The sequence below is a fragment of the Uloborus diversus genome, chromosome 6 (assembly GCF_026930045.1).
Source record: "Uloborus diversus isolate 005 chromosome 6, Udiv.v.3.1, whole genome shotgun sequence".
NCBI classification, from domain to species: domain Eukaryota; kingdom Metazoa; phylum Arthropoda; class Arachnida; order Araneae; family Uloboridae; genus Uloborus; species Uloborus diversus.
The window spans coordinates 27899043-27922569 of record NC_072736.1 but is presented as its reverse complement, the minus strand read 5'-3'; the positions used below and the strand labels follow the sequence as shown (position 1 = coordinate 27922569).

The 23527-nt window shown below is 34.9% G+C and overlaps 1 protein-coding gene across 1 annotated transcript in view; it reads left to right on the top strand.

Annotated features, from left to right (window-relative positions):
• LOC129224297 (uncharacterized) overlaps window positions 1-19332 on the top strand; it is a 34464-nt gene extending 15132 nt beyond the window's left edge. The window contains exons 6-9 of the mRNA XM_054858731.1: window positions 11773-12470; window positions 17186-17589; window positions 18999-19109; window positions 19312-19332. Coding sequence (XP_054714706.1) covers window positions 11773-12470; window positions 17186-17589; window positions 18999-19109; window positions 19312-19332 — 1234 coding nt within the window. The remainder of the gene's footprint in view (window positions 1-11772; window positions 12471-17185; window positions 17590-18998; window positions 19110-19311) is intronic.
• The last annotated feature ends 4195 nt before the right edge of the window (window positions 19333-23527 follow it).

Here is a 23527-nt window from a genome sequence, read left to right as displayed (position 1 = left end):
CTCATTCATATTGAATTCACTATTGTCAATGTTGGTTATAAGGACTCCTGTCATCGAAACAAAATCAGTTGCTATAGTGAAATGATGAGAGGTTGTTAAAAACATAGCATGTTATTCCTTCATATTTAAAAACTAAAAAATCGCCCATCAAGGTATGACCGGTAAAAATGACTTCTACATTTGAACAAAGCAATTGCCTGTGTGAGTAAAATGACAACAACATGCATTAAGTACAAATAAAGTAATAAAATAGAGTTAAAAACTCAGCAAACAGCTGTTTCAGGGCTGTCAAATGCAAACCCCTTCATCAGTGTATCAAAGAAGAATGAAAAGTCAGCACAATGTGGACAACAATATGATTATCTGTAAGCCCTTCATCCAGGAAAATGCAGAGGGGGTGATTTTTCCCCCTTGGTTGTTAAAAATATAATTTGTTTTTAAAACAATGTTTTTTTTTCGGAAACTAATTTATTCTTATGTTTTTAATATACTATATGTTTTGAGAATATACCCTTGGCCTCCACTTTAGAAAACTGTGGCATGATGGGACTGTTTACTAGTAAATTTCATATAAACAGATATTAATTTAACTTCATTTTCTTTTTCAAAAAACTAAGCTTATTTTTTAATGTGTTTTTGTCAGACTCAGTATTATCAGTTTCTGCTCAAGATACTTTCAAAAGAAATTACAGGAAGGCTTCAAAAATTTTGTGAGAGTAAAACATTGGTGAATGCATAAATTAAAAATGGTACAAGTATTTAATTTACACTGTCAAAATGGAATCATTTTGAAAAATGTTTTTTATTTTTACAAATTAAAAATAGTATTTGTTTTGCTCTGTTGAAAATGTCTTCCTGGTGCTAATTTAATTAATTTGAAAACTTACTTAAATAGTTTTTTTTTTTTTTTTTACAATGAAAAGCAGAATTCATTATGGAAAGACATGTTAGAACAAAATAAAACTATGCTCTATTTGATAATGGCGTCCTCCAAAACCTGAATTTGGATCCCGCTTGGGTGTACAATTGTAAATTTTCGGACAGTGTGAATGTTGTTATTTTAGTTGGTGTATGTAGTTTTAGTTAGTGTTTGTGTTTATATTTTCCTTAATGATATCTCATGTGAATTCCCTTGCAAGTATTTCCACACTAAAACAACTTGTTTTGCCCGAGACAATTGCCGCTTCTCACATGAGCCCCTCTCTGAAGAGATGTCCATAGCTTTATATAAGGCAAGTATATTGACAGGTGGTTTCTTGCCTTCTTTTTTTTAATTCAGGAGCCCATGAAACTGAACATGTACATTTTTAGTTCGTCTTGTTCCTTGTAGATATTTTTAGTTAAGTTTCCATGTCTGTCTGATCCTTGATGTTCTGACATAGCATACAAGATGGCATTATTTTGTTGTTGAAGCACCAGCAATTCAGTAGTTTTCATTTAAAATGTAGTTGTTTGCATACTGATGATTCACATCAGAGCTAGAAAAATCTTTAAAATTTTACTTGCTCTGCCGGGCATGTTTGTGTAAAAAATACATGCCCGAATAAAAATTTTGCATGCTCAGTTTTTTTTTATTGTATAACAACAAAAATATTTGAATTTGTCGTATAGCATTAATTAGACAAAAAATTCAACAGCTTTATATCTGAAACAAGAATCATTTCAATATAAAACAGAAATAGAAGTTTAAATAAATAGTACATAATAAGTCGCCATTAAAATTACCAGTACTCAATTAAAAAATTATAATAATTACATGCCCAGCCGGGTAGGTAATGGTAAAAGATTCACGCCCAATTAGAGTTTTTATATGTCTTGGGCATGTCGGGTAATATAATTTTCGAACCCTGATTCACATTGAATCACCAGGATTCTTACGCTCCTTCAATACTCCTTCATTTAGGAAAATTTTTTGGAGGGCCCTTCAAACTGCTTCATTTTGGTTTTAACTCCTTCAAAAGTCTTTCTTTTTTAGTTGTACTTCATAATTTTCTTGTATGACAGTAACTTACAATACTTCGATCGACAACTTAACTTCACAAGGTCGATTTTAATGTAGTAATTTCGTATATTTTTTCATAAAGATGTAGTTTACAAATTGATCATAGAAGTCATAAAAATGGAAAGTGAAAATATTATTAGATGACTAACACAATTCATAAGTGAAATAAAACATGCTTAAATGGTGCTTGGCCATTTTTTCAAGTTTGTTTTTCCCTCCACCACACTCTCAGTGTGCAAAAGTGATGTTAAAAAAACAGTTGTATAATTAATTGCAATTATGATATTGTAAAAAGGGTCATCCACAAGTTATGTCATGCTTTGATAGGGAGACGGGTTCATGAAATTGGGACAAGGGGTAGAGAAAAGGTGACAAAAAGTGACACATCACACAGTTATTGTAACAATATATTAATAAAAATTATGACATGTGACAAGAGAAAGAGTTAGGTGAAGTGTGACAAAGAGGGAAGGGGGTCAAATATGTTGAAAAAAAAGTGCAACATCATTTAATGACAGCCCATTAGTACTACAAAATTTCATTTTACTCCTTCAAAACTCCTTCGTTTTATTTCGGAAATTGAGTATGAACCCTGACTAGACATAGTTTGTGGAGCCATATGATAGATTTTGCTCTTTTTTGTTTACTTTATGATAAACCTTTAATTTAACCTATTATTTTAAAGATTTATTTCACAATTAACATTTTATAAATATATAGAAAATCCATGATGAGCTAATACCAGTCAATCATATATGACATAGGCAGAAATAAGTTCATCACCTTAGAATCATCAGAAAAAAAAGACATTTGCCCTGTTTACAAGTTAATCCACATTTTCGACGATATGAATGTATTTCTTTTAACAAGTTTTATAAAAAAGAAACTTAGTTATTCAATAAGGGTTGTTCATAAAACATGGCTCATAGTCCTCTTATATCTCCTATATTTTCAGATATTCTTCTATATTTCCTATATTCTCTTGCGAACTCCTATATTTTTTTTTTGTCAGATGTTAAATGCTACCCAAAAATGCAAAAACTTTTGATCCATATTTTTTTCTTCTTTCTCCCCTGCACTGTGCACTCTTACATCTTTAATGTTGGCGTATGTATACTAAACTTCTGTTTGATTATTTTTATCAAATATACAAAATATAGATTGTTTTACTTGCAACTTTTAGCTTGTTTTCAATTAATTTCTTTTCTTTCAATGAGTTTACTTTGCAATTTTAATCGTATAACATGTTAACTTTAAGTGTACTGCTGTAAAGATTTTGAAAGCTTTTTATTTTGTTACATACTAGGGGGCTCTGCCCCCTGCTCACTGTCGCTCACCGACCCCCGAAGATTGCTTCGCAAAAATTTACATCGTCGAATTAAAAGAAACAGATTAAAAATGCATTATGAGCTCCCTTTGGATCAAAAAACTCCCCTTCCTCGGGTTTCTAAATAACTTGTACCAACTTGCAAAGTGGTCTCTAGTAATATATTTTGCTTTTGAATTGAGTTGAGTCTGAGATTTTCCGTTAAAATCGAAACCCTTAAAGTTTGAATAAGAAAGAGGAAACATGCGAGTCGAAAAGACGTAACTATGGCAACGCCAAATAAAACATCAATAATTTTAATGGAGATGATATCATTCAAACCTTATTTTTAACATCGTGTAACTTTTTTTCCTTTGGAGATAGAAACTTAGTTTTTCTACCATAGGTCGAGTTAGATCTGGAGTAAAAAAAGCCGCTCTTTCCAGTGGTGTCAAAAAGAAAACTGTGGAACAATTCTTTCGCTTTTTACTGATAGATTTAATGAAGAAAGTAGTGCCTAAATTTTAGCTAAGCCTATAAAAGTATGAGCTAAAAACGCAAATAACTCCCGCCATATTTAAGTTAGAGCATTGAAACAAATCGCGTAGAATACGGAAAATTATACCCTTTCCAACGATATATAATATTAATATGTGCAAGTAATCTTTCAACCCTTTAATTGGCAGTAATAGGCAATTTATGTGAAATTTGAGCTTAAAAAGTTAATTATAAAATAACTAATTCCAATTTTTAAAAACAAAACCCCAGGTGCACACCCCTGGGGCTCAAAGTAATTTTGTACAAAATTTCAAGGCTCTAGGTTCTATGGGGTCTCCTGGGCGCATGTCCACCAGACTTCCTTCCAGGATTTCTTTGAAACCTTACTTTTATTTACCATAAAGAGATAATCTTACATGTAGTTAAAATGACTGGTTGTAGCTCGAATGATTGTTTTTGAAAATGCCGTGTAGATTTTGGTACCAATTCAAATTTAGGGTTCTTCAAATGTTTCAAAGCTTGTAGCTCGCTGAAAAATGTAACTATCTCATTGAAAAAAGTGTCATTTTGTAGGATTTTGTCTGCTTTTTTTAAATGAGTACTTATTTTGTACTAATACCCGCACGGCTTTGCCCGTAGTAGAAAATTAAAAGGTTATTTGGTTTGCCTGTGTATTTACAAATAATGGATGATTGATTTCTCGGAAATCTGCTACATTAAATGGCTCGCCCATGTTGCGGTTCCACGTTATGATAATACCGTAATTTAGTATTCCACGTTGTGATAATTTGCTCGGTAAAATTTTCTTTAAAAAAGAATAGAAAAAAAAATTGAATTTTCGAAAAATCACTTCAAGGTGCACACATCCATGCTACAAACTAACTTTGTGCAAAATTTCATGAAAATCGGCCGAATGGTCTAGGCGCTTTGCGCGTCATTGAGATCCAGACAGACAGATCCAGGTACACTTTCAGCTTTATTATCAGTAAAGATGTAGATTTTCCGAGAATTTCGGAAATTGTTCTTCATCTCGGAAATTTTTTTTTTTTTGGCTCATTGTTTTCTATCTACTCGGTTACGGTTGCAAATTGCAGAGGATAATGGATGGTTCTATGCTCCACTTAGGCTCTTCTAACACCCCCTTTGGTTTGGCTGCACGTACATATATATACACAAATTAACTGTTAAATTATGGACAATGCCATTACAGTGAGCGCCGGGTAATTGAATCAGTCACTTTAATGAATCAATTCCTTAAAAGCAACACAAAATCCAGTTTTAAAATAAAAAAAATGCAGAATATTTGAATCAAACTTTCTGTTTAAATGAATCAAACGTTTGAGACTGACCATTTCTCTCTCTCTCCCACAAGTGTGATGCATTAGCGCAGTCTTTTTGAGGTATCACGATTGCTAATTGTTTTCATTTGACCGTCCTTGATGTTTGGTTCCTTTTTCAACCCCACCGTCCTCTGCAGGCGCGACTCCTCCCGGTAGCCGCTGCTTCTGGTTGGTGGCGTCCATGTCCTACACGCACGCTCACACATACTCACACACCTTTACACACATACACACACGCCAACCTGCATACACACAGGTCTACAGATGCACACACAAGCCTACACATACACAGCTATGCACACGTAACCGCCCAAGAGGAGGGACAGGAACCATTCCTAGAAACAAGCGAGTGGGTTAGTAACCAATGTGTAGGGTCCTGTCGCAACTCGTGATTGCGAAAAACATAATTTGAATTCAAAATTTCAAAATTCAAATTAATTTTGAAAATTCAAAAGTTTTTTTTTCTTTTTTTTTGTTTTCGTTTAGTAAAATTAGTTTTTTTTTTCCTGTAAATAGTGAAACGAAGGGGAGGCAGAGTGTTGCACTCTTTTTGCAATGATTTTCTTATATGTCCAACAAAACCAGTGAGACAAGAAACATGGAGCTGACAGGACTTTTCATCGTAAGTGTTAGCATTGAAGCAATGAGGCACCAAAGTTTTTTGAAATTCCTATTATTTTTCTTCCAAACTCCTATATTTTTCCTTTTAAAATCCTATATATTTTTCTACCAGACTCCTATATATTTTTATCCACTTGCTATGAACCCTTCAGACTTTTTTACAATTACTATTTTGCTCCCCCCCCCCCCTACCTTGTCACATATCCCTCTCTATATTCATTTAAAACATGGATATCAGACTTCTTATTTACTCCTCCCTCCATCCCCTCCATCCCTCTTGTCACAAAGTCACTTTAACTAACCCCCCTCCAAGTGACATTAGTTGTGTACAGCACTTAATTGTTTGCAACATTCATTTCAGCACATTATAATTTATTTCAATTGAGATTGCAGTAAACTTTTGAAGTAGCAACCTTCACTTTTCATTTACTTTTTGGCTGATGGCAGTTAGTTGATGTTAACTCATTATAAAGAATAACGCATTATGAAGTTTTGATGATTAAGATTTTTAGAATGGGTTGAATAAAGAAAGAATAGTGTACTTTTGACATGTTTTCATAAAGTGATTCTTAATTATTGAAATGTTCAATAAATGCTTTCAGTTGGCAAAAAAGTGTTAATTATTACTAGCTTTGAGCTCTTCATAGCAACCCCATTTTCACCATTCCATTCTTCTTCACTTTTCCTTTATCAAACTCGCGCTCATGAGAATGGACTCTTCAGAAACGAGGTGTGGCCAAGTGGCAACTCCTGATGAATGCCCTATAACTGTCATTCTCTTATCTTCATTGCGTGATTTCAGCATTTGAACCCCCCAAAGCGACATGTGAACGAAGAGGAGCCACCTCAAAAGCGACCATGCTTGTCGGAAGGTGCCACCAAGGAACTGGCAAAATCTGATGAGACCGGCCTGTGGCAGAAAGAGGTCAAAGAAGAACCTTCTGAGCCTCCTAAGTAAGATTTAATGTCATTTGACATTTTCTTCCAAATTCAAAATTACTTGTTTATTTCAGTCACTTAGTTGGACTTTTAAGCAGGGCGGCTGAATTGAAGAGAAAATGACAAACTCCAAAAATTTTAAAGCCTCCGGCTTTAAAATTTTACCCCAAAACCTTACCCCAAAAACACTAGCACCTCCGCAAGCACTAGCAGTTTTGCAGGCTTTGAGGGAAAATGACCAACTCCGATGTGGACTCTTGGAGTTTAAAACCTTTGACTACCAACTCTGACTCCTTTACCCCAAAATCAGTGTGACTCGGACTCTGCAGCTCTGATTTTAAGCGCATAATGATATGTTTGCATTTGCGACTGGTTGCAGAAATCCTCCTGGAAAAGAATAATTATCATTTAAGAACCTTTCATAAAGATAAAATCTCAGACGACTAAAGTGGATCTTTCAGAAAATTCTTGATTCAATACATATTTTGTTTAAAAAATATAAACAACATTAAGAAAGCATAAATTGCGTAAAGACATGTCTTTACATCCCATAAGCTTACTTTTACTTGCATTAAAAAAGTGTTCCTTGTAACTTTAAAACACCTCTGTAATTTTTTGCAAATTCATGTGTAACGTTGTTATTTATGTTTTTACTTTATATCAAAAATATATTATTTATAACTTATGCAGTAGAGAACCAACTATCTGGGTTGTTTGGGACTATCCTGCAAATTCTTTATAAAACTCAAGTAAATATTTAAACCAGATTTAAAAAACTAATTTGAATTCTGAAATTTTGAATTCAAATTATGTTTTTCGCAATCACGAACTGCGACAGAACCCTAATTATTGGAGTTATTGTTCCTAGAAGCGGCTTTTGTCCCCCCAAGCCTGTCCCTCCTCCAGGGGGGTTACGTGTGTATAATTGTGTGTGTGTGCAGGCTTGTGTGCATGTAGACCTGTGTGTATGCACGTAGGCGTGTGTGTGTGTGTGTGTGTAGGACATGGACGCTTCTGACCAGGAGAAGCGGATAGCTAAGGACCGGAGGAGCCGCGCCTGCAGAGGACGGTGGGCCGTGGTGCTGCAGAGGCCCCTGGTCCAAGCTGAAAAAGGAACCAAACGCCAAGGACGGTGAAATGAGAACAATAAGCAATCGTGATTGCTCAAAAAAAAAAAAAAAGTACCATCTTAAAATATGCAGAAAACAGTTCAGAAATGCTTTTAAATTTTTAAGTATTTATAAGAACCTTTTCATTGTCCAAAATTTTTCAAAACATTCACAAGGTCCTCTTCCCCCCCCCCCAAAAATCACCATAATATTTATTAATGTTTTAATAGAAAGTAAATGCAAGGTAAGAAACATGTTTATAAACTTAAAATCTGGGATTTTTCATACTACTGTGTGAAAAAGTATATAAGGATGTTCGTTTTCGTGATTACAAAATCTGTTAATTGTAGCTTTTGCATTGAATTAATATGAATAGAAATTTGCATTTTAAGTTCTTGCAGCCTTATTATAGTCTTTCATATAACAATCTCTAAATGCATTGATAACAACTATCAAAATTCGCAAATCTGGTATTTTTCCCAGAATTTCCTGCAATATTTGCACAATGATTATGCTCTAAACAGCTTTAATTAATGGGCATTCTATAAAAAGTAGTACTGGAATGCATCAGTATTTTTTTTTTCAATTTTAATAAAATAGGGAAAAAAAATTTTTTGAATGTCCTTTTTTGTTTGGTTTGTGAAAATATTTTGGAAAAGTCTCCCGATTTGAAAGATAACCCTTCATTATTAGTAAGTTTATTTTTGTACTAAGTTTCCCAAATTATTTGCAAGCACTACAATATTTGTATAGAAACGGAACATACAGTCGGATCCCGCTACAACGTGATCCGACTTGCGCGAAATGGCGATAACGCGAGTTTTTCATGAGTAATGAATTTTTTATTGCTGACACAAATTACTCGCTTGCAACATGAAATTTTTTGGAAAGGAGCGGTGGAGCATTAGAATGGGTTTCGTTGACACTAAATATTGTTTTCATGATAGACTTTCATCCCTTTAGCATCATTGGCAGCGGAAGTTCACACACTATTAGTCTAAACAACGCTTTGCTTTAGTTTATACAAATTACCGCTCCGATGATTCTTTTTTTTTCCTTCCTTCTTATGAACGTTGATAAAACAAAACGGTTCACAAACAAGTACTTTCATCTAAAGTTTTCAAAAGTGGAAAGAAAAGCAGAAAGTTTCTGACAATGCAAGAAAAGGTAAAGATTCTTGATGCGGTGAACAATTATAAAGTGCCTCGAAGGTAGCACGAGAATTAGGTATGTATGAGTTAATCTTCGATACGTACAGTTAAAGTTTAAAAAAAGAAAAGAATCCGCAAAAGTGTAGAACTTAGTTTTAATAATGAAGCTCACTCAGTAGGTGTCTGAGCAAAATGCAAACATCATGAAAATGGAAGCCAGGCCGAAAATAGTGGTGTTCTCACACTGCATAAACTTCATATTTTTTAAAATTATGATATCTACTTTTCAGTGCTATTATAATGCAATAATGTTCTTTCTGTAAGTACCCTACTGTTTAAGTACATGTATCTTATTGATCATTGATTTTGTGCTTCATAACAGAGTAATCATGTTAAATAGTAATGCTTTTTCTAAAATACAGTGAAAAGTCAGTTCTTTATAAAACATACGGTAATATATAGTTATGAAATGGTTTGAAACAATTTAAGGGCTGTTAACACATGTCTGAAGTAATTGGGTATGCTTTTAAAACATTTCTAAACATACATTGTTCCACAATGCGAAATTCTGACTTGCGCGAGGAGTCTTGGAACGCATCCCTCGTGTAAGTCTGGATCCGACTGTATTGTTTTAGATACTTTGAAACAGTGCTCACTTTTCAAAAAATAGTTAAATATGCATATATTTGAAAACATGGTGGGAGAATCAAGTGAAAACCCCAATTTCCTGTAACCCGAACGAAAAAAGTTATACTATTTTGTTTCGTACGTGATTTACATCGCTAAGGTCATTTTCATACCAGTGGATACTAAGCATTTTCTCCTCAGGATGAGGTGATATATTGTTGATGCAGAAGAAATGTATAAAATTGCAAATTAATTAAATTTGCATTGTTATTATTACCTAATTCTACAGAAGAGTATAATGTATTTTCCATATTGTTTTAGTTGTTCTAGCTTCAGTGAGGCCTTTAAAATGGCTTGCCAGTGTCTTATCCCTCAGATTTTAGTTTCCCATTTAGCATATGTGCTTGCTCTCAATGATAAAAGCAACCGTTATGAAAATCTTTCTATCTGTATTTAATGGTTCTTTTTTCTCAGAATTCATGGTACCTTGAGGTGGTTTACAGCCTTAATCCCTAGGAATGTTTGCTCTTAATTTTCCATGACTAACATTAGACACTACATCACTGTAAACTTTTATGCATTAGGTGTAAAATTTACGCATTTTAGCAGTTCTTATTCTTATGCTCTTATACTCCAGTTCCAGTATTTATGCACTTTGAAATTCAACTGCATCTGTTTCCCCATCACTCCCTCATTTTCGTCTACTTTGTGGTTCCATCCCTTAAACATTAATAACTTTGTGTTTTTTTTTTTTTTTTTTTTTTTCAAGTTTCTACTACTTTATTTCTTGCTGAGTAATTGCACAATCATCGTTTTGCTACCCGTCTTTGGAAATATCAGAGATGGGACATCTGCTCTAAAACAATCTTTGTACTATCATGCTGCAGCAATATCTGGCAATCTGTTTACGCCCAAAATGCGATAAACAAAGCATCAAATAAAAATTGGCAGTTGTCAAAATTTTAAGGTAAAGTGCTGCTTTTTAATATTTTATTTATTTATTAAACCATCTAATAATAGGAGTCCGAGTCCTCTCAGGGACCAATTTACACACTTGGGTGCCCCGGGGCACTGACAAATATGGTGGTCCGCCCCCCCCCCCCAAAAAAAAAAAAATCGGATAGTATTTTGATAGAAAGAAACTTCTAAAATAAATTCCTGATTTTCATGCAAGAAAATTTTTTACAGTCGCAGATGAAGAAACTAATGGTTAAGGTAAATCATAATGTGCTTTCTGCGTTCTTTTGTTTTCTTGTAGTAAATTGTTCTATAATGTCCTTGTAACCAAGTTTTGTGGTCAAACTTCCTTATATTGATAATAGAGCTAATGAAGATAATTTACTATCAGAAATGAGAGTACGCAAAAGACACTTAGTTCTCTTCAATAGCGAAAATTATGGTTCTCCACTACAATTGGAGATTGGCAAAGTCAAAAACAATTTCAGGGCTGTACCTACATTGGCAAAAGTATCCATTTACCAAGTTTATGGTTTTTTTAAACTTTTCGGTCATTAAACTTTCTTTTCCGATGATTGAACTAATATGAATAAATTTATCAGGAAAAGATTCCTCTAAATCACAGCAGTAAGATTTTTAAAGATCTTTTGCCTTTTCTCAAATATTTTGCTTGTCACATTCAAACAAGCGAGAAAATTTCTTTAATATGTCATCATTGGCTGACATCCTGAAATTTAGTTTTGTAATCAAATTATCACATCTTACATAAAAAAGGGAAACCTTGAAACTTTGCTTAGTCTAATATGACTTCTTCACATTGTCCATCATAAAACTGTTTTGGAGTTTTTTTCTGTCTTTTTGCACTCTGTCTTTTTGCTCAAAAAAAGAAAAAAAAATGTTGACCGAAATTTGGTACCCCCGGGCCCGGGCCCCGAATGCCCCAACGTAAATCAGTCCCTGAGTCCTCTGTCATAACTCAGAGATCTTGATGTTGTCCATAGGCAAGTTTGACGACTAAGGCAATTTTCTGTTGATTGAATTATTTTTCGATTGAATATTCGTGCCTTCCTCGATTTTATCCCCTCTAGAGGAGCCGAATCAACCTCAGGTTGGGAGCCACTGATCTAAGGTCTTCTATGTTTCCATTGTTGCACATTTTTGATTCATCTATCATAGACGAATATAAAATTCTAAAAATTCATCAAAAAGTTTCTTTTTTAAGGTTTTCATTCTACCGAGACACTTTCTCAGATTCGTCAGACGTCAAGCACAACAAGGATGATTCTCCTCCGTTCCACCTCTCAAGTTCTCCATTCCACCTCCCACAATTGGATAACTACACACATCCCTCAAATCACGTAAAAGTCAAAGAGTCAATGTCTGAAGATGACAGTGCTGATGGACATGAGTTAAAAATTGCTCTTCCGGAACGTATTCCTTCTGGCTCACAAATTTCCCTCGGCTGTTTCAGTCATGAACCGATTGCTTTCAAAGTTAAAACAGATGACTGTAATACCATTTGTGATAGTGGTAGAGAAAGACTGAGCTCACCGTCTAACTTCAATGACGAAAATCCTCTGGAAAGTTTTTCCAAATTACCTAGTGCCATGCCAACTTGTCCAATACCTGATACAACAAAGGGCTTCATGCAATGCGAGCGAAATAGAAATTCATCAAAGTTGATTGAATCAGAAGTTTCCGAAAGCTCTCCCGAGACGTTGGCACAAAACTCCCTCTCATCTTTCAATGCTTGCCAACCGGGGCATGTTGAAATTAAATCTGAAAGATCACTTGTTGAACAACAGTCGTCCACTTTGCCTCCTTGCCCCTCAAGTCTGGAAAACTTTATGATGGAAACTGAGTCCAAATTCCTGCTGCCTAAAGTTATTGAAAAATCTCATTCTCACCCAAATGCATATGGTAAGTGCTTTTTACTTTTTTCACAAAATGTAAGTTTTTACTTCATTGTACAGAGTGATTTGAAATGGGTGTACCTACTTTAAGCCCCATTTTCAACATTATGTTGATTATAATTGAATATTTGCTATACACAACTTAGAAGTCTTAAGAGTCATAAACATTGGTAGGAACATCATCTGTGTTGTATCACTGCTGAATTCTGTGCCTTGTCCTCTCAGATGCTTTGCGGCGATCTTGACCAGTTCCCTTTGCTTAGTGTTCATAAAGTTCTGATCTGAAGGCGCCAAACAAGTGCCCTCGGGGGTTTCACGAAGCACCAAGTAAAAAAACACTCAATACTAGAATTACATGCAGTTGCTGAGCACACCTTCACCCTCATGGCTCCAGAGCATTTCTGCAAAACATCTGCAAGAGCATAGCGCAGCTTTCAGCTGTTTAACCACATTTTATTTTGTTCATACCAATGTCTATGACCCTCTTGACTTCAAGGTAACTGAATAACAAATATTGAACAGCAAATTCAGCAGCCGTCATAGGCTTTGCACATAATAGCTGTAAGCTCAGGTACACCTGTATACTTCCGTGAAACCTGCTCAAGCTACAGTAGGGCCTCTGTCATTTCACAATTTTCCATGGGAGGAGGGGAGGCTAAAGATTCGTGCTCAATGCATTTTATAGGGAGAAAACAATAAAATTCGTGCACAATAATGGCAAATTTGATTGCTTCTAAAATCCAGTGGGTACCCTTACCACCCAATTGACGGATCTGGAATTCATGTTCTTCACTATACATATAATCATTCCCATAATACACATCACAAAAATTTACGCTGTTGCAGAACCAATAAATGCACATTTACATCAATGTTCATCTTTGTTTCTTCAATATGCACTTTATTTGTATTCCTTCGACTGATTTCAAACAAATTTCTTTACTTAAGCTGTCATTTAATTATAAAAAGGTATATTAGAATATGTTCTGTACAAACTGCTGTATAATTTTAATAGAATTTTAGAGGGCTTGTTTGGCTCGCCAACCCGGTTTGCCACCTGTGGGAGCTCAAAGCCGCTTGCAGCAGGTGACTATTAATGATTTTAAGGGTGTCAAGACATCCCTGGATATCCTCTGGACTGTAGGCCCCTAAAGGTTTAGAGGGGTGTTAAAGAGCGGAAATGGCTTCCCCTTGTTGCCATGTATCCAAAGGTACAGGTACACAAAAAGGAACCCCGCTCTGCTACTACCATCTTGGGCTTTCAGAGTACTGACCTTTCGGCCGGAGCACCCTAGACCCTGACGGGAACAAAAATCCAACCACTTACGACTCTAGGCACCGTGGACCCAGGTTCCTGACCTGGCTCCGGTGGCACCCACTGTCTACTCACTGTTCCACTCGATAGCCACTGGGCAGATTCAGATCTGCTCAAGCGTAAGTAAAGAGTGGTAGTTTTACATGCGTGGATGCTACACCATTGCAAAATCCTCCCCATTTTACACGGGCTTGGGACCGGCATAGGGACGAGCCTGGTCCCCTAAAGACCAAACCCCACCTACGGCTGGGTTTCCAAAGGTATAGGCAGAGCCCGACCAAGCCAAACTGGTGCCCAGGTCCTGAGTAGAAGATGGTGCCCCTCCAATGAGAAAATCCGCACAATTTTAAAGTCAATGTTTCATACTATAAACCTAATATACTAGAAACTACATTTTAAAGGAACATTATTACACTTAAAAGGAAGCCTGGGATTTGAATACCAAACACTTGATAGTCACCAAACTAATCACAATTAAAATTGCCTCTTAAGACGAAAAAGAGTTAAAAAACAATTTAAAACTGCAAAAAAAAAAAAAACTAATTCTGACATTGAGCCTTAAAAATGCTTTCTTTCTGGCTTTAACAGAGACAAATGTGTCAATCAAATAATAGAAATCTATGTTTGATGTCCCAGAATTTTCAATGGTCAATAAGAAAAACGCCTTTAAATTATCCTGAGAAACGCAGCTTCTCAAATGTTTTTTGATTCTTTTCAAAAATGAGAAGGAACGTTCACTGGAACACAGGGCCGGCAAATAGGGGGGTCAAGAGGGGGCGGTCACACCCCCACATTTTTTGAGCAGATTGATAGAAAATGGGTGAATTCAATTTATGTAAGTCGGAGATCAATGTTCATTAAAGGAAATCTCGCTGGTTCTCAGCAACTATTTGATGAAACTCGACACAATCTCAGACTAAAAAAAGTGTTTTTCGTTATTTGGATGATGACTTAGAAATTCATGAAGTATTTTCAGATTTTTCATAATATAGAAAACTGATAGAGAACCATGGTTAATTTTAACTAAAGATGACATTAAAGTCAGACCAAACAACGTAAGTAGAAGCACAAATTTGTAAATTACAGCAATTTTGCTGTAATTTACAAATTTGTGCTTCTACTTACGTTGTTTGGTCTGACTTTACTATTCAGCACAAAGGTATTTATTTATCTTAAAGATGACATTGCCTCATATAGGCTAAATATTTCATACTTGTTTGCCCAGTGTAACGATAGTATGTCCAATATGAGAGGCTTGTGAAAAGTGGTGTGACTGCATGGTTTTCACAAGAAAATTGCTTGATACTTTACTTTCACTTTTACGCTCATTTTTTAATTGTGTAATTATTTAATGAGTGTTCATCGCTTTCCTCTGCTAGAAACATGTTTCAGCTGCTCAATACATTACACTGCTTTAATAGAAACTTCTTAAAAATGCATGTGATTATTGAATAAAAAAGACATATCAACCAAATACCTTTTATGGGGCTCTATAGTTATGCAATCGGGGAGTGACACAAGATAATCTTCAAGAGTTAAAATGATAAAAACATTTCTCTATAACTTCAAAGCAGTGATTTGACGACTGGAATAATTATTGCAAAACCATTCTTTCAATGGTGAAAATGCTCATGCCCTTTAGCATGTATGACTTCATTTGAATTTTTATTCAATTTGTTTGCATCGGGAAAAGGTTTTTGAAAAATGTGTTACTCTATCAAAATCTATATCTTCAATCCGCTATTCGACTATTCAAACCACAGTTCAATTTACAATTGATCTGTGCACCATACTACCACAGTTTAATCTACAATTGAAACTGAAAATGGATTTTTTATAGATGTATATTTCAATCAATCGTGAAATTTTTCAAAAACATTCTTAATCCAAGCCAACTTTAAAGAGGCGCAAAAAAAAAAAAAAAAAGCGACAAAAATCCACATGATGATGAGAAGTCAAACATTGATTTTTGAATATTTTGTATGAAGTAATAGATTTAGTTTCGAATGAAATTAACACAAGATTTGATGATAATTATTTTTCTGTATGGTTGGCTGGTATTTTGGTTATTTGGATTGGATTTTGGAAACGTAAAATAAAATGTTTCAACTGTGAGCAAAATTTTTAGCATGAGGCAAGAAAAATTACAAGCAATATACCGACAGAATGGTTTTCACATCCATAGACTGCAGTTTCGTCTTTGTTATGGACTCACCAGTCTGGAATAGTGAATAACAGAGCTGGAGGCAGATGATATCTCATTGAAGCCGAGAGTGACTACATGACTAGATTATTCAATGATGAAAAGTTTAAGCCCCTCACAGTGTTTGAAGTAGCCTGGGTGAATTTGAAGAGCAAGATATAAAAAGTGTTTTTATATATAGCTTTGTGTTACTTCAATTATTTTTCAACTATTACAATTAGCTCAGCTAATAGAGAAAGATTTTTTTTTATGTCTCAGGAGGTTAGAGAAATATTTTCGAAGTATAAAGGGGGAAAAAAATACCTTTTCCATTTAGCTGAACTGGCAAAACAGCACGACATTGGGCACCGATAGATTTGTAACACGATTCCCTGCTCTTCCGAATTCCAAAAATCATACATTATAACTTTTCCAAAAGATATAAAAACTTTAGTAGCGAGATGTTTTGTATAATAACTTTTTAGTCAATGAATCAAAATTTTAATATTTTCTAAACACTAATTTTATTCATACTAAAAACCGATTTTATGACAACTTCTTGTTAGCTAATGTGTGTTTGGTTTCGCTTTGTGGTTATACATATTTAAGAAACTCGACCCCCCCAAATGAAATGGTGAAATGCCGCCCCTGCTGGAACAGCTGCTGATAGGCAAGGTAAGAAGAGGCTGCAAGGGTGAATCCACATTCGGAAATGTATGTGTAATGTTTAGTGATCTTATCCTTTTTTCCGTTTTTCTTCATAATGCTCTTTCATTGAAATTTTTAAAGAGCGAAATGCCTTATGAAATGATTCGAAGCACAGTGCAGAGTTCTGCATGGGTCGACTAGTAACTATTATACTGAATTAGTAAATGTAGAGATGTCCTGACATGGAGTACTAATTCTCACATTATCTTGTTTGTTGCTAACTCAAACATTGATGATTCAATACATTCTCTGCAAAGCACAGTAATGGATGTTTTAATAATAAATTTATCACAACATTAGTGTTGCAAAAAAATGCATAAATAAAATAAAAATAAAACTCAAAAATATCTGCAGTCTGAATTCATTGTGTAGGCCATGAGTCGTGTTGTTTTGCTTTCAGATAGAAAAAACAGTTGTTTAGCATCTGAAACTTAATTTTTGGAGTATTCATATGAAAATAACTTCTGATTCTCTTTAGTAGTCTGCAGTTTTTGCAATCTGTTTTCTCTCTCGACAGCAGAAGGAGGCAGAAGTGCACCTGTCATTGCCCAAACCGAGGAAAAGAAGCAGACAGCGAATCGGTTTCCATTCCAGCCGTTTGTACCCCAGAAAGACAAGAAAGATAATCCAGATTTAGGAAAACCTTTTTCTGAAAATGTAGTCGGTGGCCATCCAAGACCTCCAATGATCGAAACAGCTCCAGAAGAGGGCCCCTTAAATGGCAGCCCGGCTGCATCCGGAACTTCTGAAAGTGCTTCTGTTGTAGACAAAGTCGCTGGTGACAGAGCCTTGTCTTCCGAAATCCTGGGTGTCACGGCAAAGACGGATGTTGTAATGGCAGCCGAGTGCAGTGCTATTGAAACACAGGGAGCCTTGTGTAATAATCTGTTGAAGAATCATGTAAACAATGAATCTACAAAGGTAAACTGGAAAGTATTCCCTTTAATATTTTCACCTGTTTCTCAAGCATTTTGCACTACAATATGTTTTTTTTTTTTTTTAAATTATGCATAATACATTAGAGCCTCGAATCTCCAACCCTCTTTATTCCGGATCTTCGGATTATCCGTATCAAATTGGTACACTTTAAAAAAATTTTAATAATAAATTTAAATAATGATGGCAGAATAACTCTAATTATGCCCAATTTGCTTTTTATTTTGGTCAAATGTACAGCTCCTTCATACATCGTACAGTTTGCGATCCCCTTCATATTTTGTTGACACATAATGCTATTTATTATTTTTACATTAAACATTCATTTTACCAAATTTTCAATATTTTAATTTCAAATTTTAGTACTATACTTTTCTTGTATGCTATCAAGTTTTCTGAAGGTTTTTTAAGGTTTAATGCAAAACTCTGCATTTTATGAGTCAAAAACTTGCGTGCAAAATTGGGTTTTGTAAAAAAAATACATATATCTTTGTGAATATAAGCGATACTTTCACAAAAATATAAAAATGAATTCTACATAGTTTGTGAACTTATTTCTGAAATTTATACCTTGTTCTCAGCTATTTACAATGAAAGGTGATCAAAAAAAAAAAAAAAACTCTATGTTTCCTCAATTTGTTACTGGTCCCCTAAATGCATCAGTGATTTTTTCGAAAATGACTGCTGGAACACTTTTTATTTATTGAAAGTTACAGAATATTTGTTCTCTTATTTCTCAAGAGATCAGTAAAAATGTGAATTTTTATAAGTGTCCCAATACTTTTGGGGGATGTAACGTATATAGTAGAAAAAATGCTAAGGAATGAGTATGTACCAATAAAACTGCAATCTGATACGAAATAGCAATTTCAGGTCCTCAAGAAGAAACCTTCAAAATCTTAAATGAAAAGAAAAATCCCTTTTTTCTTTCTTGAACATTTTTTCAAATCTGGATAAAATTTAAATTTCGAAAAAATGTTGCGGGGCGTTATTGAAAGGTGCTATTTTGAGAATCCACTGACGGTATTCTGAAATATCAATGACTTGATCTTGGCAATGCAAGACAAACCTGCCCTTTACTGGTTAGGTACCCGTAACTAGTCATTTACCCTGTTTATATTTAAATTTTATCATTTTTAATGAAAAATTGAAAATCTACAATTAATTTAGGTAATAGTTTTTTAATAACAAGTAATATTTTTAGTTTTCAAAAGAATCACAGATTGAGAAAATGTTTACAGAAATTTTTACAAGTCTGCTGGCCGAAGAAAAAATCGAGAAATGCTGCTGTAGAAAAACAAAGTCAAAAGGCTCCATAAAGACAAAAAGAGAGTTTTGTATTGAAATATGCATTTTGTAGTGTCTAATTTAATCTAATTTTTGTTTCATTCCAGCCTCTTGGAAAGAAAAGGATTAAGAAGACTAAGAAGAATCAGGGAAAAAACAAGAATCAAAATGCTCCAAAGAAATCATCTTGTCCAATTCAAGAAAACCCATGGATCGATGTAAGTTAGCACTCTTATAGAAAGGAATCAGTAGCATTTCTTTCTTAAATTTAGAAGAGGATATAAGTAACTTTCAGCAATGAAGGTGTTTTTGCCAAGGGCCATGACGCCCATGGGGGGGGGGGAGAGCAGAGGAGGCTTAAAATATTAGAAGTGTCAATTTTTAAGATAAAGTACAACAGTGATTTAAAATGCCCCTTAGAACAAGGACAATATTCCTTAAACAGTGTTCGTGCTCAACTATCTGTAACGTGGGACCCATTAATGAAAAAGATTTGGATCATTTGGTGGAAAAAAATGAGTTCCTCAAATTTTAAATAGAAAATCTTACAGTATAAATGAATAATATAAAAATATTTATACTTGTGAGGGGGGGGACTCACCTCTCGTACTGATTTTAAAAAGTTATGAAATAACTAAATTGGTTAATTTTTACCCTTATTTTTTGTGATTATCATTGTAAAATTATTTTCAAACAACACACTTGCCAGAATTAGTTATGTGAGAAACTATTTGTTCAATTACAATGAGATTTATAACACTCAAAATTGAGTTATATATATATAAGTTGGATTTTACCATAAAATACTAAATGAGTGCCTCTAATTAGCAGAAAACACTCCCTAAACCTTTGTTTTGCAAGAATATTGTATTGGTGAAAATACCGACCAGCCACTCATGCAGAAAAACTCAACTTTAGGCCCTTGCATGTGTGTTTACTGTTCATATATAAAATATTTTTGCTTTGGCTATGTCACTGGAAGGAATAGACAGATGTTTTTTTTTAAAAAAGCTTTTAAATTATTTCTTAGCCCCCCCCCCCCTAAAATTACACACATGGGTGTCCTTACCAAGTACAACTCTTAATGATCAACATTTTAAAATGGAAACCATATTGAATTGTTAGTTTTGGCTTTTGCATTGCCGTGTAGTATTAATGATGTTTTATGACAGTTTGAAGTCTTGGTTTGTTTTTGTTTCTATTGCATAAAAATGCCACTTAATTTCCGTAAACTAACCTAAAAAATATTTTTGATTTTTCACTTGGTGTTAAAAGTTCATATAAGTAGCCTAGTGTGGGGCAATATGGTGAATTATTTACTCTGCTTTTATCGCCACCTATCTAGTAGGCACGTCCAGTGGCCCAAGCGATTGCCCAAGCAGCTGTGATTTCCAGTTGTCTTCATATACTTTGTAACATTTGTTTCTAGTATATCTGTGTTTTCTGAGTAAAGCGTGTTAATTCTAGTAACTGTTATGTTGAATAGAACATTTTTTTATGCAGCAAAAACAAATATGTAATACATAATACTAATTAATTACAAAAATACATTAGAAATGCATATTAGCAACACATTAAGTGAACAAATAATGACTGAAACTAGGGTTGAAAAAAATGCAGTGCTAAAATATCACTAAGTTTAGAGCTTTTAGAAGCAAATACTGCAGTCAATTTAATAGTTCATTTAAATATGAATTCTATTCTCGTTCATTAGCAGCAAAATATTTAATTACAGAATCAAAAAACGTATCAGGTGAGTTGTTTTTAAAAGAATATATTCTAGGGCTGTATTTTCAAAAATAGAAATATGAGTGATAACAAAGGGGGCAAGGGGGGGGTTATAGTTTTAGTTTAATAGCAAAGGGTCCAAAGCAACAAGGATAAGATACATGTAAAAATTAATTTTTAAAAAATTGGACATCTGCCCTTTCTGTGATCAACATCCTGAAAGTCTAGTTTAGAGTGATAAAAATGTAAATTAAGTAAAACTGATTTATTTTAAACTGATTTATGATAATTGAAAATAATATAACCTAAAAAGTTGGGGGCCAAAAAAAAAATCGACAACTAAAAACTGTAAGACTTTTAGCATCAGCAAAAACAATTTTTTTAAAAAAGAGGAGAAAAAAAAATGTACAAAATTTTGCAGAATCGCTGCCATTGTAACCAAGTAACAAAAATGATTAATGAAGTTTGTAAGCATAAACTTATCATCTTAAGGCTTATCATCTTGTATTTCCCTTTTTCTCTCATCTCGTTTTTGTGAAAGAATAAAAACAAACAAACAGAGAAAACAGAAAAGTTTCACATGTATATAAAACTAATCATATTCATCAAATACGTCCTCGATAGAAATATTATTTTTGCATCCTTCTCTTGTCTAGCTTTACAACCAAGTTCGATTTACATAATGGTTATGGTCAAAATTGCATTAAATAATCTTGATATCATTTATTTCCTTCTACATTATGAGAATTTTCCCTTTGTACTCAGGGATTGTATCCCTGGTACCTGTTATTTGGGGGGGGGGCAATCAGGAATGTAAACAGGGAAAATTACGGTGCAAGTTGCGCCATCAAAATTTTTGGGGTGGATTTTTTAATTTTTACATATACTCCTGTTTGTGAAAAAAATGCAACACCATGAAGGAAGCCTCATAGTTGAATGAAATTTAATACACAGTTGAGTGGTAATGGTACATATAAATGGTTGCATTTTCAAGCCAAACAAACAATAAAAAGAGATAGAAATTGGTATTTTGTGTGGCCACCACGCTCCGCAATAAGAGCTGCTACACCACTCGGCATGGAGTGAAACAAAGTTTGAATATCTACTTGCGGAATAGTATTCCATATTGTTTGTATGCGCAACCAAAGTTCGTCTGTCGAAGCAACAGGACGAGGATCACGAGCAAGACACTGCTCAACAAAATCCCACACGTTCAATCGTTGACATATCCGGGGAATAGGCAGGCCAAGGAAGAAGCTGTACCTGCTGCGAACCAAGGTAGGATTTGACAGTCCTGGCGACATGTGGACGAGCATTATCCTACTGGAAGACAGCCTCTGGCAATCCTTGCAGGAAAGGAATAGCTTGGGGCTGTAGAACTTCGTTTATGTATCGGGTACTGTTCAAATTGTCCACAATTTGTAACAATTGTGATCGTCTATGATATGCTATGGCACCCCAGACCATAACTCCGGGTGTTCGTCCACTGTGGTGTTCGATAATGCACTCCAGAATGTGCCGTTCACCGGCATAGCATCTGACACGAATTCGGCCATCATGGTGCCACAAATTGAAGCGAGACTCGTCAGGAAAGACGACCTGCTGCCAATCAGCGTGCCAGCTTCTATGCAACACTGCGATCCATTGTATCCGCCATTGGCGATGGTTTTGCGTGAGAGAAATCCTGTATAAAAGAATCCTTGCATGAAGCCGACGCTGCAGTAGACATCTCCGAATTGATGAAGTACACAATAAAACACCTGTAGCTGTAGAACACTGTGCTGCCAATTGTCTAGAAGAAGCTGTGTCGTCCGTCAGTGCCATATGCACCAGGTGTCTGTCATCGCGAGCTGACATCACATTTCGGGGTCCACTCCCGGATTTCCGAACTGTCCGACACTCGTCCGTCCACTGCTTCCAAGCACGCATGATTGTGCTGCTGTTACGCTGCACACGAGTGGCTACTATGCGATAAGACGATCCTGCTTCACGAAGGCCGACGATTCTGCCCCGTTCAAACTACAAAATTGGCTCAAATTTCGCTTTCTTTCGTCGAAGAGGCATCGTAAAGATGCAGTTAACGTTTACTCTAGCATATAGCCACCGATAATCATACATGCCTCCCTACAGCCATCTATTTATATTCAGTTCGATCCGCCGTTCAGAGGGCGCTGCTCAGCATACGCATGCACTACCAGTCTGCAATTCTAATCATTCGCATATTATGCCCTACTTTACATTTCCTGCAATTTTCAGCTCACTCACGTAAGTCCTTCATGGTGTTGCAATTTTCACAAACAGGAGTATATTTATTTAAACGGGGTTCATATGCTCCGGGAAAACCTGGAATTGTCAGGGAAAATGACATAGTCAAAAATGTCAGTTAAAAGTCAAGGAATTTTCCAAATACTATGGCCAAAAAAATTTTTTCCCTATTTATTTTGTTTTTTGAGATCTAATCTTCATTTATATCAATGTTTCTTAAAAAAAAGAAGTGGCAACCCAAAAAAACTTCCGTAGTCGCCATTTTTGACCCTCACTAGTTCCCAATGAAAAAATTCCTCAGCTAAACAGGAATTACGCACTAACTCAACATGGAAGAAGACAATTTACTGCTTCAGAAGCACAATCTGAAGATGGGATGAGGGTCGATTGGTGAAATTCGTTTTTTTGATTGGAAAGTCTTTTCAGCTATGTGTGAAACTTAGCCGCCCTTTTTGGTCATTCACAAGATGGAAGTAGACACTATCCTTAAATGCCTTAGTTTCCGAAAACAAAGCAGAATTGGTTGCAAACCAATGAAAATTTCACAACATGGGCTGCAAATTGTTTTATTATTATCATTATTATTATTGTTTTAAATAATTTTCTTGAGAAAATGAAAAATTTTGTTCTTAAAACTTAATCT